Here is a 21,890-nt window from a genome sequence, read left to right on the forward strand (position 1 = left end):
TTTAGAAGTTCTCATCTTTTTACTCTTCTTTGACTGATGGAATAAGAGCTTATCCACACGCTTCGTTTTAACGACTTATTTGTGCTCAGACAGATCAATGGCTACAGTATATTACTACTGTACACAGAAAGCTCCTGAAGTCCTGACAGCCAAAACATCCTTGCACATTCATCCTTATCAGTTTGACGACTTAACTTATGGAAAAACATAGCAAAGTTATGCAGTATGGCCCTAGAGCATAAGTGTGCCTCAGGGAGGCGGAATATACTCTGGAACTGGACATGATGTTGGTGTTTTGCGTACTGTATATTAAAAATTAAATGACCTCAAGGAAAGAAAAAATAAAGCCAAGACAGACAAGACAGCTTTGAAACAAACAAGATGGCCATGCCGGCATCCCATTTTATCCCAGATGAAAATAACTCTTTCCCCACTAACAACAATCAACAGACACATTTCGCTTGCAGGCAAAACCTGGCTGCTGTAGTGTAGCTTGGTTTTATTTATGTCCACAAATATTTCAAAAAAATTACAAAATACTCAAATGGAGAGAACACAGAAGTCACGATTTCTGGGTTTCTACTCTGTTTACACTGTGTTATCCCATGGCAAACTACTCATATATACATTAAGCTTCAAGATATATATAAATGTAGCAGTCAGAATGTACACTCTGCTTTAACGGTGCAGTGAAACAAGCTCAACCATGACGACATAGAACAAGAGAGACGTTTCAAAAACACTAAAGCAAAATTAAAAAATAAACTTTCAAATCAGAGGAAAAATAAGAGATTTCTTAAAGAAAATCAAAAGGTCTGGGTTGTTTTAACAGGGCATCGAACACCAAGGTGGCTTCAAAAACCACTGCATGTAAAGTTGTAGTTAATCACTGGTCTAAAATGGAAGAATTTCAGTGCTTATTTGCTGGATGATGTGAACAAAAACTCCCCCCCAGATTATAAGAATCCAGGGGGGGTGGGGTGGGGGAAAGGAAAAAAAAAATAAATCAATTAATAGCTTTTGAACAGACTGCAAACTTCAGCTGAAAAAAAAAAACAGATGGAGAGAGAACCATGGGAGGCAATTAGCTTTTTTTTTTTTTTAAATTCCTTAAGAACAGCTATAGCTAAAAATAACAGCAAAAGAGAAGGATCAGAAGAAATGTCTGAACTCCCCCAAACTCCCAAATTCCACATGGTAAAAACAAGGAGGGGAGGTTTAACTGAAGTGTGCCTAATTAGACCTTTAAACTGAGGCACTCTCTCTGCTGAGCAGACCGATCTTACTACCTAGTCTACTGTTAGCAAAAGTAAAAAAAAAAAGTTACTCAGAAGAAAACCATTTCACCTGATCACTGCAGACAGTGACTGAAGGGATTGACTGAAGACTTTGCCATTCTCGATTCTAGATTGACCTCACGGTTTCCAAATCTCAGAAACATTAGCTGTTCCTCCTAATACCTTCACAGAGAGTTCAAATATAGCAGATGGAACTGATTAAAGGCTAGTGTAGCTCTTTAGCACTGAGAAATCTGGAATGGAGGACAGCAAAAAAGGAATATCAACATCAGCTGAAATAGTCCTCCTCTCTCTCCCCTACCCACTCTTGGCTTAAGTGGACCCAGAACATCCCAATGCATATTTTTAATTTGTAAATTGATGTTACTAACTGTCCAACAGTAATCTGTGGGCACTGATGCTGTTTTGAGACCCACGAGGTGGATAAAGCACTGCGCATGCCATGCCTTCCATCAGAATGTATGATTAACTACAAGTTTATCAAACATGGCTCAGTACAGTCCTATGACACAACCATCACACTGAACAGTTTACAACAGCAGAGAGAGAGCACTCGTGAGTTAAGAGAGAGAATGGGGGGGGGGGGGAAGTTATGCACCAGCAGAAAAAAACGGCCAGCAGATTCAGATGTCCGTCGGCTGTATCGCCCTCTGCTCTGGCAAAGAAAACCCATGGCAAAACAGTGAAAAAAGAAAAAAATTCTGCCTAGACAGTAAGCAGGGCTGTCTCCAAAATAATGCTCACTGGCCTTCTGTGTATTCCTCTCCTTTTACCATCCACATGGGAACTAGCCAACAGGAGTTATTCTGCACGGACCTGTTGTGTTGGGAGTCAGTAAATGTTACTGTCCATATAACCGGTTAATCCAAAAGCAGTAAGTTCCTGAGATACAGAACACTGGTGGCAATTAAAAAGTTTTTGCTTACAAAACCAAAGCTATAACAGTCAAAGAGAAGTACAGAGTGGTCTTTGCAAAACAACTTTAAGAACGCTAACTGAGTTGCCTATCCACTTTTCTTAAGAACTTATCAAACGTAAGAGGCCAGAAAGAGCACGTCCTCCAAAAATATGCACATGCATACAAAATTCTGGCTGTACTAGTTTGAGCCACGGAACATTTTTAAAAAGAGATTTTAGAACAGATTATTTCTTTGAACCTTTGCCTAAAGTCTAAAACCAATGTAGTTAGATTAAGTTTCAAAAGGTAATAGGAAAGAAGTGTATTATGGCCACGCTGAAAATTAATCCTTGAAGTAGGCATCAAAAGGGTAAGCTAGTTCCAAGGGACACCTGTACTGCTGAGAAACCCGACTCAACAGAAATCATCTGCAGAACAGAGAGATGTAACACTAACAAAAAAACCAACAAACCCAAACAAACCAAAAAACCAAGAACAGAAACAGTCATTTGCAACATTATCCCTGCAGCTCCCTTTAATGCTTATTGTTGATATCAAACCAAATTTCAAGCTTTTACCCATTTGAAATTATTGATACCCATCATTCCCTTTAATTAAAGGGATAATTATATATATATATTTTATTAAAAAATCAACTCTGTATTCTGTCAATACCAGGTAGGAATTCACAATTTGTGATGTTACTGAAAATCAAGATAAATGTTTCTGGAGTTTTGTTTTGTTTTGTTTCTCCCCTCTACCCAAAAAAGTTATTTACAGACTTAAAAAGCCATGCTGCAGAACTGAGCTCTCTTTAAAATTATGAAGATTTCCTACAATGTATTAAAATAAAAGTAGATTTTTATTATTATAGCACTTCAATTCAGAGCTTGTTATGTCACCTACTTGCAATCCTTGTTTTTTTTAAATAGCTATAGATGCATTGAGTGTCTCTTCACGCACAGTGACTTGTGTTGTGAACCTGATTCTAGCACCTACTCAAAACAAACTAGTAAGAAAAGAAAAAAAAAACCAAGATTGCAGGAAGTTCTCTGAATATTCCACACAGTCCTGTATTTTCAATAGGCTTCTGAATACGTTGTCATGCAGGGAGACCCACACCAGTCTTGAGAAATCTTCTCTACAAACGAACACTATGCTGATAAGTCTCTACTTGTTGGGTGGTTGGTTCTGTTTTAAATATATAAAGAAATCTTTATAAGATATTCTTTTCCTTTTGTAGCTCTTATTGTATGTAAAAATGTTCCACTCCTTCCCAAGGACTGGGGTTTCCATAGCCAGCATTACAAATAAATAATTTATTACAACTGTTTGTCGCCTTCTTTCTTCAGTCGACTGAAAGAGAAAGAAAACTCATTTTAACAAAACGAAGGAGGTGTCGCGACACTTCAGAGAGAGCCTGCCTTCCTGCTGACCTCACCCGGCCGCCCTGGAGGGAACAGAGGTTGCAACAGGACTTGTGAGCTTTCAGCACAAGAACGAGAGCTATCGTAACAGCAGCGATAACACTGTCTGTTGTGGGAGGAAGCGATGACCTTTTGCTACCAAAGCGCTCCTTACACGTGAGCAAGATCACTAGTGCCAGCTCATCACGCCTGAGCTTTATCTGTGCTCGTAGATACGACAGACTGGCTGCCCCTGTGGCACGAGGCCAGCACGCGACTTTGGAGAGGGGAAGCAAGGACTGAAGCATCAGAGTAAAGCAGTGCAGGGTGGGTGTTTAACATGCCGCTTCGTAGATACCCTTGCTACCCACAGGCACCCGGAATGACCCTTGCTAGGTGGTGGTGGCTTTTTCTTCTTAGCTAACATATTGTCAGCAGTCACTGCCAAACAGGAAGTGAGGTGGCATCACATAAGGTAGGCCAAGAAGAGAACCACTCTACTATCGACCCCATGGAGCATTCTGGGGAGAAAGAACTCACGAGATTCATCTAGGCATTCTCAGCCGGTAATGCAGGATCTGTATTATTCACACATTTCAACTTCCTACTGCCCTTAGTAATTTCTTAAGATTTATTGAAGTCCTCCCCTCTTCTCATTCATACAGCTTTTACCCACTCTCCTCCACTGTTCTCAAATGAGAGAGAGATGTGGAAGCAGCAATCATAGTAAGTATCACACTAAAAACCCCAGAGGTAATTCTGCAACGTCGACGTTGCAACGAGTCTATACCCTGTGCCAATAATTTGGGCCTAGCTCCAATTTGCCCTATCACTTGTGCTAAAATTAGGTCTTAGTACAGCTTCACCATCTTCCATAACTGCATCAGGACAGTAACTCAGCACACAGTAAGAAAGGCAGTAATTCAGAAGAAAAAAAGATGGAATGTGGAGAAAGATGAAGGAAGCTGTAGCACCACCCAGTCGCCAAAAGCTTTCATTGGACCTCTCACCTGTAATAATCTTCCTGACTTGGTAGATGACCACCATGCATGTGAGGATGCCCATGCAACCACTGCTGCTCCATTGCCAGTCTCTGCAGCTCTGCTGACTGAGCGTGCATGGCCTGCAGTTGGTGGGCTGCTGACATAGGAGGTGGAATGGCACCAGGCAGATCTCGTGGATAAGGAGTACCTAAGAGAGAGTTGCCCATTTTTAGACACTTGAGGTCTGCAGAGCTGTCCCAACCAACCTTTGGCTGTAACCTAAGTTACAGCTCAACTCCACCAACTCCCCTCCCAACAAATGCTAAAACCCAGAAGAAAAGATGACAATCAAGAGCCAGCCTTTGTATAGGACCATAAAATGCTCTCACCAAAGACTGGATGTCGGAGCATTTCATGCTCATGAGGTGGCTGCCCTAGCAATGGGTTGGGGATGGTCCCAGGTGGGTAGGGAAAACGTGCCAAATGGGGTCCAGCTGCTAAAGGATCCACCAGCGGGTGAACAGGTCCTGCTGAACCTTTAAAAGAAGGAAAGAAAGCAAGCAATCAACTGCTTTGGCAAGCATTGCTCATTGTTAGAAGATCAAAAGCCCTGTTAGACTTGAGCTGGATCAGCATTTGGCCTAACTGGCATGTAATTACCAGGAGCTTCGCTCCATCCAATTTAGAACCCACTTTTCTATCTTCAGGTGACATCTGCTTACCAAACAGTTAATTGTTAAACAAACAACCCAGGGATTTCAATTTCTGCAAGAAAAAGAAATCCACCAGGCGGTATTGAAAAAAATAAAGTAAAAAAAAAAAATCAAGTGACTAAGCCACCTAAGCTTTTATTTTCAGATGTCCCTTCCACATTTGTCCCATACACATTGTAGCAGTGCTTGCTAATCAGACCTGCTGAGCCTAACATGGGCAAATTGAGACATTGCTGTGAAATCTGTTCAGCAATTGGAGACTTAAAAGAAGGATTACAGCTCTTACCTTCACTTAGCCTTGCAAGATCTCTCTCCCCTGTACAGCCTTCCCCCCTTCCCCCCCTCAATTCTTATCATAATTACATTTTTTACCCTGTGTTCAGAGTGCAAACACCCTGTCAAACACCTTAAGTGGACTCTGGAGAAAAGCTATCTGCTCTTCAGCCTTTACCTCCCAACCACTTGTTCCCACCTCTACCTACCACTGCGTGTTGGTGTGCTTGTGCAACGGACTGGCCCGGGGAACAGGCCTCTATTATCCCAACAAACAGAAAAGATTCAAAGAGACAAAGACCCAGCCAAAACCATAAGCAGCTGGGCAAATCCGCATCAGCTTTATTTTCAACTCTGTAGAGCTGTTATATGTGAGGCCACCTCTTAATCTATGGATCTCTGGGCCAAATTTTACTACACTGCTCTCCTAGCAATCTCTTGTTTTTGGCTTTTACAGGTTAACCTCAAATATATTGCTACAAACCAAATTGTTTCAGCTGATTTTTCTGGAGATTTCTTGGAAATAAGCAACCCCATGTCTGTCTATGAGCACAAGTGACTTGAATTACAGATCTGCTCCCAACCCGAGGAAGGAATATGCTCAACTCAGATTAAACTGAGAAAACCCAAAACCATCAGAGAGAACTGTGGAATGCTTCATTGCAGCATTGTGACAGGGAAATGTGTTCTCCTTTATCTATCATTCTCTGACATCTAGCTTCTCTTTCTGAAGAGAACTCTGATCTCTTCACAACAAAGATGGTCAACACAGAAAATTTTTCCCCAAAACTCTCTCCCTATTTCCCCTTTACACACATAAAATTGGAAGATCACTACTGAGATTTAGTACAGAAGCTCTTAAGCATCCTTCTGACTTCACCAATACTACTTGATTGGCCAAAAGTTGGCAAAACCCTTTGCCAAAGATGACATGGTCACCACCCTTGTGCGGAGAGGGACACCTGTAGACAACCTCTCTGATGTCACTTTACCCAATATGATGGAAAATACGACACTGGCAGAACCTGAAAAATACTTACTCATCAGCTCAACTGAAATCTCAGCGTGTTAAGCTGTTCGCAGATTGCAGAGGAACCGCCAGTGAAAGGAACACAACACAGCTAACACAATTCTCCCTCGGCTGTTATCTGGCACAGAGCATAAATGTGTGCTCATTTTACCCTCTCTTCATCCCCCCTCTAAGGCGACATATGGGTTATGCACTTTAGGGCCTCACCCACCTATGGAGCTTCTCTGGAGCAGGAACCACTTGGAGACACTCAAGAGCCCCTAACTGTATTTTAACCTGGCACCCAAGATTAAAGCCAAATTACTTCTCAAATACAGGTAAGAGACTTGACACCGAATTGACTTGGATTTGTCTGCACCAGTCTCCCGCTACACTGAGAGTGGGAATGTACTAGGCACGGTTTTGTCCAGAACAAATAACGGGGGAATATCTAGACTTACCTGCACAGAGGTGATAAGAGACTTACCTGACAACAGAATCCTTATATAGACCCAACCTACGACAAATTTCTTCTGCTATCAATGGGGTATGCAAACCTGCCTCAGACCGAACCAGTCTAATTTGTGCAGTGAGTCTCAAAGTCCACAGCTGACAGCTTTAAGAATGCTGATATTCAGCACTATCGTCTCCTACCTGTAATCCCCCAGCCCTTAACAATCTCACAAGACCCTGCTGACTTCCTTGCTATACAATTTGGCTTCTGCAAGAGCAACCAAATTCCTTCCGAACTCCAGAAAGCAGACGTCCCAGCTACATTTAATGCATATTGCTCCACGGCAAAGTATGCTATATTTGCTTGCACCAACACTACATTTGTAGCCAGCTGCACCAGAAGCTGTGCTTTTAGATACTTGGACTTTTTTTCCCCTTACTTAGCAGCTACTGCACCTGGTGCCTGCTTGCTATGTTCTCTCCAGCCTGCCACCAGAAAATCAGACAAATTCTGCTTAGTGCCTCATCTTTCAGAATCCAGGTTCCAGACTTCTAGAGGAATAACCACGTAGCTTGCTTTAGAAATGAGCAAGGCGTTCGTTTTTGAGACTACTAAACACTCTGGGGAAAAAATTTCCACACATAGAATACACTGTAGCTAAAAAGATGCCAACCCATAAATTTACATGGTTCTTACAAGAATTGTGACAGAGAATTTCAGCTCCACTAAAGCCAGATGGTTGGCATGTCAAAAGGCTAAAGAGATGAAGTCTTTCTCTCCTATTTTTTTCTTTTCAGCTCCTATATGGAAACACCAGCTTCAGCTCCTTCCCAGCTGTAATTTGTAACAGCCATTAGCATTAGCAGTGTTAGCACTTCATGACATCTTTCCTAGTGAATTCCCTTCACCCAGTGCATTCTCCACCTCCTGTACACCAGACACCACTGTAAGGTGGTGCTCTAGGACTCTAGTACTTTAAAAAACCCAAAACACACACAAAAAAACCCCAACCCCCCCCCCCCAAAAAAACCCAACCCCAAAACAAAACAGCAAACCTTTTACAGTGACAGTGTGCAGCCTCAGCGAAGGTCACTGTACTTTATCGTTGTTATTGGTCCACCCTCCCCCCCCCAAATTGCTTGCATTTCAGTTATCACAACCTTATACAGTACAGAAGTCACATCATATAGCAGCAAACAGGGATTTTGCTACTTGAATTCCAGAGTCACACTTTGCCTGTTTCGGGCAGACTGCTGCTACCAGCTCATGAGAGAGGCTCCCCAGGAAACTGCCTAGCCCATTTCCCTGGGCTCACCTTGATGTAAGGGATCCTGCTGATGTAGGTGTAAATGCGAGTGTATGTGCGAATGTTGGTGATGGTGAGGCGTAACGTTGAACATCTGGAGCCGTGCCAACGGGTCATTTGTCAGCGATGCCATCCGCTCAGCGTGGATTCTCTCTGCTGCCAGTCTGTCAGGGTAGCTCATTTCAGGCCGTAACTGTGGGCCTGCCAGTGCAAGTCTCTCTCTTTCAAGGGGGTTCAAACCCGGGTGGAAGGAAGCAAATGGGTGAGGTCCTGCTGTTGGGGGAATAGTCAGTGCACCATGCCTGGCAAAATGCTCCATGGGGTTAGTAGCTGGGTGCAGTGCATCTAGCTCCGGGGGCTTCACCTCAAAGCCAGGTTTCATCCTCTCTCTCAACTCCCTTTCCCGGATTTCTCGCTCCCGGATTTCCCGCTCTCGCAGCTCTCGTTCCCGAATGGTGGGATCCACATTGTAGAGGCCAGGCATATGGTAGGCCAGAAGTGGATCGGTGGGGTTCAGGGGGACAAAGAAGGGATGATTACGGTTTGTTGGTGACATGACATGAGGACGGGCATATTCACTGAGTGTTCGTAAAGCAGGTGTGTCTGGACCGATGTATGGTGGTACAGCAGCAATGGTCGTTGGTGGAGGTTCAAATGAAGGTCTCATATGCGCTGGCCCGCTGAGCTGAGACTCTCCAAGACGGCCTTCATGGGAGGAGCTGGATACCTTCTGCTGCACAGAATGGGGGAAGAGAATTTTAATTCAACACATTTGGCTTAAAAACACAGCAGGCACACACTTCCCTTCTTGTGCTTCGAGCTCTAAGAGGAAGCAATTTCAGCCTGCTAGCCTTGTGGCTCCTGCAGTCCTGTGCTCCAGTGCAGTTTGGGGAAGAACTGGATTCTGTCTACCCTATAGGCCAGAAGATAACTACTTTGTAGTGGCAGCCTCAAAGCTACACCAACTGCTTTACAGTTAATAGAGCAGCAACTAGTTGGCACATGTCACAGCTATGGGCAACGGCTGGCTGGTACCACGTCACTACGGACTATCAGTCTTACTTGCAGTGTGTTCTCCCTCTCCTCTCCACACTGCTTGTATCCTAAAACTTACTAAACCCAAGGAAAGTCACCTCCACGAGGTGCAACAAATTCTGCTCCTTTCACATCAGGACTTTGCATCCTGCTCTCTCCCCCGTACGAGAGCAGCACAGCACTTCTGGGGACCACAATAAGCATGGTTTATCCATGCAATTGCCCAAGGATCCCCATTCCCAAAATAAAGCAAAGCTCCCATACATGACACAGCCCTTAATGGACAGATGCTATATCCTGACTTTTATAATCCTACAGAAACACATAGCTACGATTCAGATCTCTGAAATGCACCATGGAATAGGAAGACTGTAGCACCTTCTTTTTCAGCATCTATGATGTATTACCAGCCTACCAAATCTGTGGGCCCAGAAGTAACCATTCCTTTCTGACAGTTGTATTAGCTCTTTATACCAAAACTGGAGTTTGGGTGTCTCCATAAAAAAAAATAGTTACAAGCCTTTAACTAGGTTTATGCCAAATTTAAAAAGCCTTCAGACCCCCTTTTGCTAGCAGACAGCACTATTGTGCCTGCACAGTAGTACACGGTACACAAAGGCATTCACTGTATCTGCACAGTGCTTTTCTACTGCGAGTAAACGGCAGTACTTGGCCTCATTACCCCCCGCTGCACCGGCTTCCCGCACGTCAGAAAGACCAGGTGTAGAAACTCTCCATTTCCTTTAAAGAGAAGGAAGTCACAGGCAGCCAGGAGGTGCTCATAGCTGGTTGGCTCTCGCTTAATACACAAGGCTCCCACGCTCGCAAATACGTGGTTGCACATGTGTTACAGCACTTCTGGGGATTTGCGTTCTGTAGTCACCGACCAGGTCAGATCCTACCACGCCAACTCCCTTAAACAGCTCTTAGCTACAGATAGACCTACCGCAGCTCTTTCTGCTTCTCTTTCACGTTCCCGCTCCCTCTCTCTTTCCTTTTCTTTTTCTTTTTCTCTTTCCCTCTCTTCTCTGGCTTTCTGCTCTGCTTCTCTTTTGGCCTTTTCAATGGCCTCTTCTCTCTTCTTGGCCAGTTTCGACCCTGCCAGAGGCATGAAGTATAAGTCTGCCCTTGAGCATGAATTGTAGCCACGGTCCAGGTGCTTATAGAACCTGAAAGAAGAGAAAGAGGTTAGCCCTGGGAAAGGTGCAAGAGCTTGGGATTTAAGAGCTATCTGTCCAAAAACGTAACACTCTGCACTTATATGATAGCACTACCAGGTTCTGCAAAAGCCACGAGAAAAGTAATTTTACCATATTACTCCACAAACAAGTGGAGTATAAAACCTGTCTTGCAATTACAAACTGTAATGCCCTGTCTGAATATGCTTGGCTGAAACAGCACCCTTCCGGAGAAACAGAGGGAAATTGTGCTAGAAAGAGACACTGACAAGCTGCACATGTAAAATACACTCATTTCTCAGCTTTTGGGAGTGCCCCGCTACACAGGAAAATGGAGCACATTAAGGAAGCACTGCTGGCAACCTCCGTACCTGGCTGATTGACTAGCATGACTTGGTGTATCCACCACAGTAGGTTCTGGTGATGGGCTTCTGGGTGGAGGGGGAGGGCTTTCTGGCTCCTCAGCTTCATCTGGGACTTCTTCTTTGATTTGAATAGGTGGTAGCGTGCAGGCTGTCACCACCGGTACGTTCCCGCTAGAAGCTGCTGATGTGGAGATGGAAGTCTGAAGTGGGATGCCCGGCACAGTGGGTGGCGTGGAAGTGGAGGGGCAGGAAGGAGGGGTGATGGAAGGTGGGCCTCCTGGGACAAATGCATGCTGAGAAAAGGGGGGCTGGGAGGATACCTGATGGAGTCCAGATGGGGGGTGATTAGCAGGAGGGGGAAGGCTCTGACTCTGTGTCAGTACAGGAGGCTGGGCTTGTGAAGACTGCAGTGGTTGGCTTTGAGGCATCAGCTGCAAAGGAGGAGGGTGCGCAGACGGAGGATGATGAGTTGAGAGGGAGCTCAGAGGTTTTAAAGCAGGTGGGGGAGGCAAGTTGGAATTCATTGAGAATGGAGAAGGGCCAGAAAGATGAGGTGGGTGCTTGTGGGATGGAGCAGTGGGGAGCTGAGGGATTGGGGTAGTAGGGGGAGGTTTGATATGAGGCATGGCCATGGGTGCAGGGGGCAAGGGCTGCTCCCGCGGAGGCTGAGCCTGCTGCAGTGAGGTTGCGGTTGGCAGGACAGGCTGCGTTACCTGAACCTGGAGAGCAGAGTGAGAATGAGATGGTGCTTGTGTCTGAAGGGGAACCTGAGGCTGAGATGACTGAGTGGGGAGGGAAAATGGCTGGGAAGGTACAGGATGAGGCAGGAGGGGCTGAGCCTGCAGGCTGTGAGGGGCAGGCTGGGCCTGACTGTGGAGCGGAGGCTGCGAGTGAGGCTGCGAAGAGGCAGGAGTCGGCTGGCTCTGCGACACACTCAAAGGCTGCAGAGGTGGGTGAGGTGACGGGAGTCTCTGTGGGTGCAAAGCAGGGGCCTGCTGTATGTGAGAGTGAGGAGGTGGCGGCGCAGGGGCCTGGGGCTGGCTAGGGGGCTGGGATGCCGATGGCGAGACCTGTGGTGGGGCTGACGTAGTGCTTGATGCTGTGGGCAGTGATGTTGGTAACTGGGCTGATATAGGTGGTGTAGGAGGAGGAGCCTGGCCAGAACCGCTCTGTGCCTGAAGCACTTGGGGCTGTGCCTGCAGCACTTGCTGTTGCGCAGATGAATCCGAGTCACTCTCATTGTCTTGAGGGCTGGGGATGCTGGGTGACGTGCTCCGGTTATCCTGGTCAATGTCCTTGGGATCACTGCTCCCTTCGTCATTGACACTGCGGCTGTCAGAGCTCTCACCTTCGCCCTCACCTTCCGAGGGAGAGTTTGGCCTGCTGATCTCCTGCAGGGCGAGAGGGAAGAATAACCACTGTGCATGAGAAAACTGCACAAGGAACATTACCAGCATGCAACCTATTGCACATGCTGTGCAAAGACAAATGCAAGTACCACCCTTTGAACCTCACAGGACTCAAAACAGCACAGGCAGCATAAATACCCAAAGGGAGGGTGCAAAGACAACAGAGCCAGGTTCTTTTTAGCAGTGTCCAGTGGGAATGGGCACAAACTGAAATACAGGAGGATCTTTTCACTGTGAGGGTGACTGAGCAATAGAACAGGTTGCCCAAAGAGGCTGTGGACTCTCCATCTTTGGAGATATTCAAAAGCCATCTGGACAAGGGCCTGGGCAGTTGGCTCTAGGTGGCTCTGCTTGAGCAGAGGGGGTGAATGGACTGAACAATCTCCAGGTCCCTGCCAACCTCAACCATTCTGTGGGTCTGTAATATAGAAGGCTCAGTGCCAGAATTCCCAAATCCTGTGCAGAGAGTGAAACTGGTCGGGTACATGGAGCTGAAAAGATATCCTGAAAGTATTTCAATTGAGCTTTGATACCATTAAATTAAGAGAACTCCAGTGGAGGTCTTCTAACTTGCCACAGAAGAGGAAAAAACCAAATTTCAACTAAAAAAAAAAATTGGGGAGAGGGGGTGGAATATAATCCAAGTATACTCCTCTATGGTTGATACTGATATTAAAACAAACGAAAAAAAAGACTTCTGGACTTACCCCGTATCATTCCACTGTTTTTCAACAGAAGGAACACATTATAACATGGTTGCTTTCCAGCCGCAAATTAAGTTACAATTTGCTGTGGCTTAAATTGATTTCATGTTTTGGTTTGTTACCAGGTTTGCACCCCCTCCCACTCTCAAACCATCCTCCTCAGAGAAAACATTCCGCTGTGGGACTCACTTGAGTTTTGGATTTTTTGGCATTGGACCTGTCAGGTTCCTCTGTGTCAGAAGCTGCCTTTTCCCGCTGCCTCTTGGAGTTCTTGAGAGGAGAAGATACCTCTTCTTTTATCTTCTGCCACAAATGAAGCAGAAGACAACAGTTACCAATGATATAAATGCAAAGGTAAATTGAGTGTATGCCGGCACTACCATATTAAATACAAATGAACAAGAAGGGTTCCTATGGAGCAGAAGAACTGATCAGAAGTTCAGTATTTAACAACAATCCAATACACGTGTGTCCCTCTGTCCAGTTACACATTGCAGGGGAAACAGTTCTGGAGCTGCTGCTGCATTCTGCCATCTGCCAGAGGCAGCTCCCAGAAGACTTGCATCTACAGAATGCTCTAGCCACTCCCTCTGGAGGTCAGATTTAAGACAGAACCCAAAACAGATGGCGATTTTACTTCTGCAGACAGAAAACCAAAGGGCAGTCTGCACACATTTCTGACACAAGCTAGTAGGAAAAAGGAGCAAAGTATTCCTCATCATGCAGAGGCGGTCTCAAGCTTTGAAAGTGAAGGAGTATTTTAAACAAAGCAGTTTTCTTTCCACCTTCAGCTGTACAGAAAGAATCACATCCATCAGGACTCATACCAGATCAACTGGCCCAGTACGCTCTTCTGATGGAGACCAATGCCAGTTGTAAACAGAGGATGGAGCAAGAATTTCTGCAGTAGACAGGCATGGGATAAGCCTCTTTCTACTACATGAAAGTCTTGCTTTACTCCTGATATTTTGAGAGGGATATTTTTCTAACCCCTCAAATATAGGGCTAACAGTGAGTAGCTATTACAAGATTACTACCTTCTCTCATGGCCTGGGACAGCTTTACATATCACATAATTACCTAACCTAAATTCAAATTTTGCTAAGTTCTCAGTTTTATCATGTGAAAACTTGCTCCACACTCCAGTTTTAGCTTTTTTAAAAAAAATATTTATTTTTTACTGGCTACTTTTCAATTTACACTGCTTAATGGCAAGCCTTCTTGCTTCACCTGGCTTTGTTTCTTCAGTACTCTCTTAGAAAAGCACTTACTCATTTAAACAGACTAAACTGTCAGCTTGCTCTGAAAAATCAAATGTACATACAGAAAAAAAAGTAACAGAAGTAGTCTCAATCACTACATATTCCTATGCCTTGGTAAACAAAGATTAAGTACTGCTTTAAAAAAAAAATCCCCAGAACTGTCTGCTTGTCTCAAATATAGCATTTCTGATCTGTATTACTTCCATGAGCCTAATGCTTGCATTTGCATCTGAAATTGAAGGATTAATTTATCATGAGAGCAGCAAGGTTATTTGGGGATACTTTAATGGTTCCTACCACTATGCATCCTTATGTACAGGAACGAAGCATCAGTCAGAGGCACCATTACATTTTTTGCTTATCCGCACAAGTAGGAATTTCTAGGTCACCGAGAGTTTCCCTGGCCTCCTAGAATCTGCATCTCATTCGGCTGACTGAAGAGGCCTCAGGTGTCCAGTCCTAACACAAAAGAATGGGAAAATTTTACCTTGGTAGACTTCTTCACCGAATCTGCTTTGCTGTCATTACTGGAGGTGCTGGCAGCGCTAGGGGAGTTGCGGCCACTGGAACGGATGTCTTCGTTAATAGGTGATGCTCTACCATCAGGGCTGGCTGGCTGCTTTTTACGACCACTACGTAGTGTAGACATCTAGTTGTTAACAGAAATAAAAGTGTATCAAAGTCAGCATTTGTCCAACCTCTCTGCTTTCTTCTGCCTTACATCAGGGGTATGGATGGACGCTCCTGCTAAGAGCTTGAAAAATGAACTATCAAGAGCATTTAACATTCTAACAGTTTTTCCTTCAAAGGTCATCTGGACTTAAAAGCAAAAGGAGGCAAATCCTTAATTTGTCTTTTCAAAAACATTAAGAGCTGATTATTTTACTTAGTAGTGGCTGCTAGAAGTGACAACATTAGAAAGATGTTCCAAAGCTGCTGCTGCTTGCATGCTAAATTTTCGTCATAAATCACACGCATGTTTGTAAGCGTGTGTACACACTCAGTGAGGTAGGAGGGGAGCCTCATGTTCTTTTAAAAAAAGTCTGTTGGCATTCAAGCAACCAAGACCGGTTTCTAAAGCCGTAACTTCAATGTGCTCCTGCCATGCAATAAGGAATCACAGTAGAGTATATTTCAATAACTAGTGCTGTTTCCCTCCCTGTTCAGCAGTGTTTTGGATGACTGGATACCATTAAAAACAATGAAGCCAACCTTACCTGACAGTAGCCTCACAAGATATTTAGAAGCAATGGTCATATCATCATGATCAGAAAGATGGAGAGGGGAGGGCAAGGAAAAGAAATATATCTGCTGCTTTCTGTCAGCCAAAACCCAAACCAAACATCAAATGAACCAGAACTGCTCTCAGAGTTCTCCCAGGTGACTTGTGCACAGTAAGGCCCATGGCCATTCACCCCAAGTAAAAACTCTGGGCAGAGCACACTGACCAGAGGCGCAAACTACAGTTTTCTGTAGGGAAGAGATTTTTAACTCCAGTAATATCAGGAGACCACATGAATAGCATTTCTTTTTTAATACTCTTCCTTTAAAATAAGCCCAAGGGCTTACCTCTGGCAGGATCCAGCTGGAAGAAGGATACATACTAGCACAAAATCTGTGACAATACACTGGTCAAGTGCCCCTTATGCTGGCAGCCCACTGCCAGTCATTGAAAACACAAAAATAACAAGTTTGACCAGAACTTGCAGAAGAGACATTTCAGCTCCTTTTCCCAAAGACAGCCTCAACCTCAGCAACCCTCACACTTGCTCACACAAATGCAGCAGCAGGCACATACCACAGCAGGCAAGCAAGATGGGGAAAGTGTTATGTTAGAAGTTTGACTACCTTTTTCCAGACAACACCTTGTCTTTACAGAAGAAGCTGCAATGCAAGAGTGTTAAGCCTACCGAGCCTCGACTCCGCCTTGTCCTCATGCTATGCTTTCCACTAAGTCCATCATCTTCCTCTTTGACAGGCTTAAACATAAAGGGTGGAGGGTCTACAGGCTTCTCAATGGGTGGCAGCTCTCCGTATTTTTTGAAGTGAATGCGACAATCAGTGCACAGTAAAATGTTTTCTCGACCGCCGTGGTGCCAGTCCTTGGAGGCTTGGGGTGGGAAAAGCAACAGCTTAGAAATACGCGCTGTACCAGGTACTCAGCACACACACATTGCGTTATTAAAAAAAAGCATACAACAACTAGAAAAGTAGCTGCTTTCCTACAGGCAACAAAGTTGGAGAAATTTCTAGAAAACTCTGCCCTGTTCCAGGGCACATCTTTAGTTTACAAACTATTTGTTTACTTAAGCAACTACAGCTTTGAAAACAAAGGAGGAAGCCTTATCTGCTCCACCTGGGAGCTGCCATGCAGCTATTCTTCTCCAAAGGTGTGGTTTCTTGAAGCTGTGTGTGCTATGAACTTCTCATTTCCTTCCCTCCCCTATTTTGGGGCTCAGAATTGCATGCCATGCATATGCCCAAATATCAGACAGCCTTGTGGAATACCTAGAGGAACGAGGCTGCTGCAGAGCAGATTTGGTGCAGCATAAAGAAGTTTCATGTGTGACAGTCACAGTCCAATACTGTTTTGCTACATCACAAATGGATTATACAGATTACAGATTATGTAGATTTTTTCCCTGTATAAATGTCTACCTCTCAGGAGTCTCCTTAGTCACTGCGGTATTAATTTGCAATGGTGAAGCATGATTAACTCTGCTAGGAACGCTGCGTGTTTTACCTGATTCAACCCCACATTTTTCTTGAACAGCTGTACATGCACACAAACTGCTTGAATGAACCTGCATTAAATAGGCAGTAGCAGAAGGGAGAGAAATACAGCAAGGAATCAGGTGCGTACTGGTTGTGAAGCAGTGACGGCAGGCGTAGCCTTTCAGTTCCTGTTCACTGTCCTCGCTGTCAAAGTCATCTTCACTGGCCGAGCTCAAGTCCACTGAATAAGTAAAGAACAAGGGAAGAAGAGGAAAATGGAAAAAAGAAAAACTCAGCAGGATTTTCTATTTCCTCCTACTTGGCTAAAATAACAGTTAATAACAACTAGTCCTCGCATAAACTTTGTGACTTCCTACAATCACCTTGCCTTGGATGGCCATTATTTCTGATTTTGCAAACTAAGCAAGGCCAGACCTGATCAGCCTACGGATTAAAGGAGGATTCCAGGAATGCAACAAGTGATTCAATTCACAGAACTTTTGATTCAGTACGTGATGCTCTTCCAATTAAGTTGCCATTCCAATACTGTTCATGCTTAGTTAAAGAGGCTGTGTTCCAAAAGCACGATTTTCAAGAGAAAGGGTGTTTATATCTCTAGAACCTGGTCAAACTTTAAAAAATCAAATATCCTATACCTAAATCCCACTTTACTAGATTCCATGGCCAGATACTGTGGTGGCTTTTCTGGTTTTTATTTTGTTTCTAGACGTTATCTTCTAAACCAGCTGGGGACTGCTGCTATGCCCTGTTAGACAGTGGCTATATTTAACCCAAGAGCTAGAGATGTTTTGTGGGTGGAAGAAGCAATGCTTGCGTATCACACACCTGTTTGAAAAACAAGTTGTTTTTCTTTTGGATGAGAGGTACTACAAAGATACTACCAGCTTTCCAATTCTTACTGCAAGCCTCCATAAGAGTTTTAACCTGTGGCAAACTTACATTTCAAGAATGTCATGTTTAGAAGAAGTGGAGAATATGGAAAGGGTCACTTTGCTTTGTGGCAAACAGTATATAGCAAACCAGCCGATTACAAGGCTGCGAGCTAAAATGCACCATCTAAACCACTGAAAATCTGCAGACATCACAAAAACTGTATCTTACCCTCATCTCCTAAAACAACTCAGGAGTAAATCTGTTCTACTGAGAGTACTGCATTTCTCTAGCACCGCCATTATATATTCACAACATAACAGGTCTATAATTTGCCGCGAGCAGAAAGCCCTGTGGCTTCTTTTGTTCGTATCTTTAATTAGAAAAGAAGTCCTCGATGCAAGAATGCTGTTTTTCTAAAGGTTCCAAGACAATACTTTGCAATACATGCAGGTTATAGAGAGGGAGGGATTCCACAGTACTTGCCACTAGGGTTTGTCATCAACTCATTACCCTTCAAATTAACACAGGACACTAGCATAATTTCTACATTAATTCTTGCAGGTGCTTAAACCCTGACTGCAAAACTGACACCAGGCTAAAACTCGCTTTCTTTTTAGTAAATTGATTTTTATTCTCATCCTGCAATCGGATCCATATGGATGGGTCCTTCCAGCCACGTGCGCTCCAAAGTGTTGAGGGCACCTTGGATTGAGCTGTCGAGTCAAGATCCTCACTTCTTGTGTACACAGAAATCAGCAGTAAGTCCTATCAATTTCAGCAAGGAGAAGCTAATAGCCCTTTCTTACTACCGTCTCCAGAATTCTCTGTCCTGCCTGCTCACCACATCCTCTACCTTCCCCATATTAACAAGATTCTGCCAATTTCTGCCTTCCGCACAGTCCCTTCTCCTTAGAAGGCATGTGAGATGTGCTGGGTTTAGTACATGGAAAGACTTAAAACTCACAGAGTAACATAAGCCTTTTACATAAGGATAAAAGTTTATATAACCATACGGGCATTCCTAATCATAACCCCTTGCAGCAATGCAGTACCCTTCACTGGCTTGGGTAATTATTCTTTGCTTAGACCCTTCTGCCTCAGTCAAGAGCAAAGTTCTTCCAAGATGCGTTAAGATACAACGGTGCCGGCTGCAGCACACCGTCTGAGATCAAGCAGAAGGTATGGGTAAGGATGAAAGGGACTTCCTTCCAAAGGGATGAAGGACTTCCTTCTTTTGGCATTTTCTAATTCCCATTACTGTAATAAGCCTGGAGAAAATACAACACAAAACCAAGAAAAGAGTAGGGAAATTCAGTACCAGGGCAATGTTTCCATCCTTACAGGATGCTTTTATGTTTAAGAACTGCACAAAGCACTTGGTGATCAAAGACGCCTACCACATTCCAGCATAATGGTACAGGAACAGGAGAGGGCAACTGCCTGAACTCCATTTCCTTGCTTCATTCACTTGAAGGTACAGCACCATTACATTACTGTTGCTCCCTGAATCTAAACAGAGATAAATGCGTTGCTTTTAGCTTCCACTTACAGAATTCACTGGAGGGGGGCCTGGAGGGAGTGTTGACTGGAGTGGAAGCAGTTCGAGTTTTAATTCTCCGAAACACAGCCTGTCTTCGATGCCTACGGTGGGCTCGAGAACTTGCTGCTTCAGGGGTTTTCTTCCAATAGTAATAGAAGGTGATTAGTTCTCCCTGCAAATACAGAAGGAGTATGTTAGAGGGGCATGCAAATCTGACTTGTCAGCTTTTTTCCTCCCTTTTGCTCTCTGTATGCGTGCACGTGGATTTTTGTAGGAAGCTGCATGATGCATTTCAGCCAGACAAAAGAATTCTTTAGATAAGACAGAAAAAAAAATCCTCATTATTTTTTGTTTGCTTTTGCAGGGGAGGAACAGAAGCAAATGCCTTCTCTCTCCTCTCCTCCTCTAGAAAAGAAAGGAGGTTGGCTGGTAAGAACCCAGCTTCCACCTGGACGCTGCTGGCACTGCCGGTCTCGGCAGTTCGGAAGGGGGTGCCCTTGCCTTGCTGTCAGCATCCTGTTGACACCTCTGCACAGCTCAGGAGGCACCGCATCCGGAGAGGGACCACCTTTCAGTGAGTTGTCAGAACAAATAACTGATGACTGCTAAGAATTCTCTGGTGTTTACAGAAAGAGTAAGGATCAATTCAAACAGATACTGCCATATTGTCAACCTACAGATATTTTTAAGTATTCCTGTTTAAGAAGCTGCAAGTTAGAATAAAAATGTGTTCAATAAGAAGTCTATAACCATAACTCAACCCTACTACAGTAAATCGTGTTTTAATTTGAATATATATGCCCACATCTAAATTAATTAAGCAGTTAAAAGAGCACACCTAGAGAAATGAGCGATAATTTCACAGCATAATGAATCTGGCTTACGTTCAAAAACTGGAGCAGCTGCCGTTCAAACTAGCGGATGTAATGCCGAACGAAAGAACAGCATGTGGTTTTAATCTCTTCTCTTACTTTGAAACCCATCATTTCCTGGCGACTTGTCTGCCTCTAAGGTAAAAGGTGTTGTTTCTTTCAAGTTGCAAGAGAAAAACCGAGAAGTTCTAACCAACCCCTTGAAAAATCAACATCAGAACAAACATACCTGAATTGCCCACAAAAAGAGTTTCTTTGAACTGCATTTTATGTGATCAAATAACATAACCTCAGCCCGCTCCCTCTGTGGGGAAATCCTGCAGCCTGTACTCGGGGCAGATCACTCAAGTTAACTCTAATAAAGACACACCCTTAATCCAAACTCTCCCAAGGGCCTCAAACAAGCAATTACAGCCACAACCAACATCTGTACCACTGAAACACTTGAAAGACAAAAGGAGGATGTTGTTCTAGACATTAACTGCTGACATTCAAGACACTTAGGAATTTTACCAATGCCTAATTTAAAAATAGAAACACCAGAAGAACACAACCACAACTTTGATTTTGGCGATAGACAAAATAGATGCATTTTTGATCTGCACTGCTATCAGCTGGGATCGATGCTACTGATCTCCACCACAGACCCAAACAATATTCACACCAAACTGTATTCAGAGTGATGCTTGTCAGGAGGAGGAAGGATTAAGTGAGCAAAATTAATCGTTACCTACAATCGTTGATTCTGAAGGACAAAAGTCCCACTAAAAAAAAAAGAAATAGATATATCTTTCCTGAAGAGAATCTACCACTAATATGGGCACAGGCTGGCGATGAGCATTCAAGCTATGTCAGGTCTGGGAAGAACACAGGGTTCTGACACCCAGTACCCTGCTCTGCTCCTGCATGTTCAACTGTACATGTTTGCTTTAGAAATACCATTTTACTCTGCGTCCATTAAGTGGGCTCAAAGTCCACCCAGCGCAACTGTTTGTCAAACGGAGGATATGACCCGTGCCAGGAGGCAGAGGAAGCGCTGCAGGAAAGCTTATGCAGTGCTTTTCAGAGGTAGAAAGTCTCCTGCAAATGAAACCATAGCCACATTTTACCTATAAATCCATTTATATCAAATCTGACGTGTCAGCACCGAGGAGCAAGCCAGTAAATCCCATGTCTTTATGTCAGTGAATTAATGTGTCCTCTGACGTATAGCAACAGCCGAGCGCAAACCAATCTGTTTTCCTCCTACCATAAAATAGGAAATGGGAACCTATCTAAGCTTTGTTTACACATCGCAAACCCATCAGGTCCCAAGGGAAGTTTAACAACTTATGCACACACTACATCATAAACCAAACTTTTAAAGAAATGGTGTATATTTATCTCCTCTTCCTGAGACCCTCCCAACACCGCAGTCACAACGGCACGCAGATAAAGATGAAATAGAGGTTTATTCAACACCTAGTTTTACCCCATCTATGAAATCTGGATATATTAAAGGACTAGAGAATATTCTGTACTTTGAATTCATCGTCAGACTGCACAGCTACATGACTCAGTAAATGACTCAACTTTC

The 21,890-nt window shown here is 44.0% G+C and overlaps 1 protein-coding gene across 6 annotated transcripts in view; it reads right to left on the minus strand.

Moving 5' to 3' along the window:
• Positions 1–461: 461 nt before the first annotated feature.
• Positions 462–21,890, minus strand: part of RERE (arginine-glutamic acid dipeptide repeats) — a 255,086-nt gene continuing 233,657 nt past the window's right edge. For 3 of the 6 annotated variants that reach the window (XM_064470531.1, XM_064470532.1, XM_064470536.1), the window contains 11 exons: positions 19,452–19,614; positions 17,157–17,249; positions 16,204–16,403; positions 14,781–14,942; positions 13,221–13,334; positions 10,925–12,309; positions 10,322–10,544; positions 8,350–9,073; positions 4,975–5,121; positions 4,613–4,793; positions 462–3,552 (listed from right to left, as the gene is read on the minus strand). In XM_064470531.1, the coding sequence (XP_064326601.1) occupies positions 3,519–3,552; positions 4,613–4,793; positions 4,975–5,121; positions 8,350–9,073; positions 10,322–10,544; positions 10,925–12,309; positions 13,221–13,334; positions 14,781–14,942; positions 16,204–16,403; positions 17,157–17,249; positions 19,452–19,614 (3,426 nt within the window). In that variant the 3' untranslated portion in view covers positions 462–3,518. The remainder of the gene's footprint in view (positions 3,553–4,612; positions 4,794–4,974; positions 5,122–8,349; positions 9,074–10,321; positions 10,545–10,924; positions 12,310–13,220; positions 13,335–14,780; positions 14,943–16,203; positions 16,404–17,156; positions 17,250–19,451; positions 19,615–21,890) is intronic. The other 3 variants (XM_064470534.1, XM_064470533.1, XM_064470535.1) reach the window with 3 other exon arrangements.

Source organism: Phalacrocorax carbo, chromosome 20 (assembly GCF_963921805.1).
Source record: "Phalacrocorax carbo chromosome 20, bPhaCar2.1, whole genome shotgun sequence".
In the NCBI taxonomy this organism is placed as follows: domain Eukaryota; kingdom Metazoa; phylum Chordata; class Aves; order Suliformes; family Phalacrocoracidae; genus Phalacrocorax; species Phalacrocorax carbo.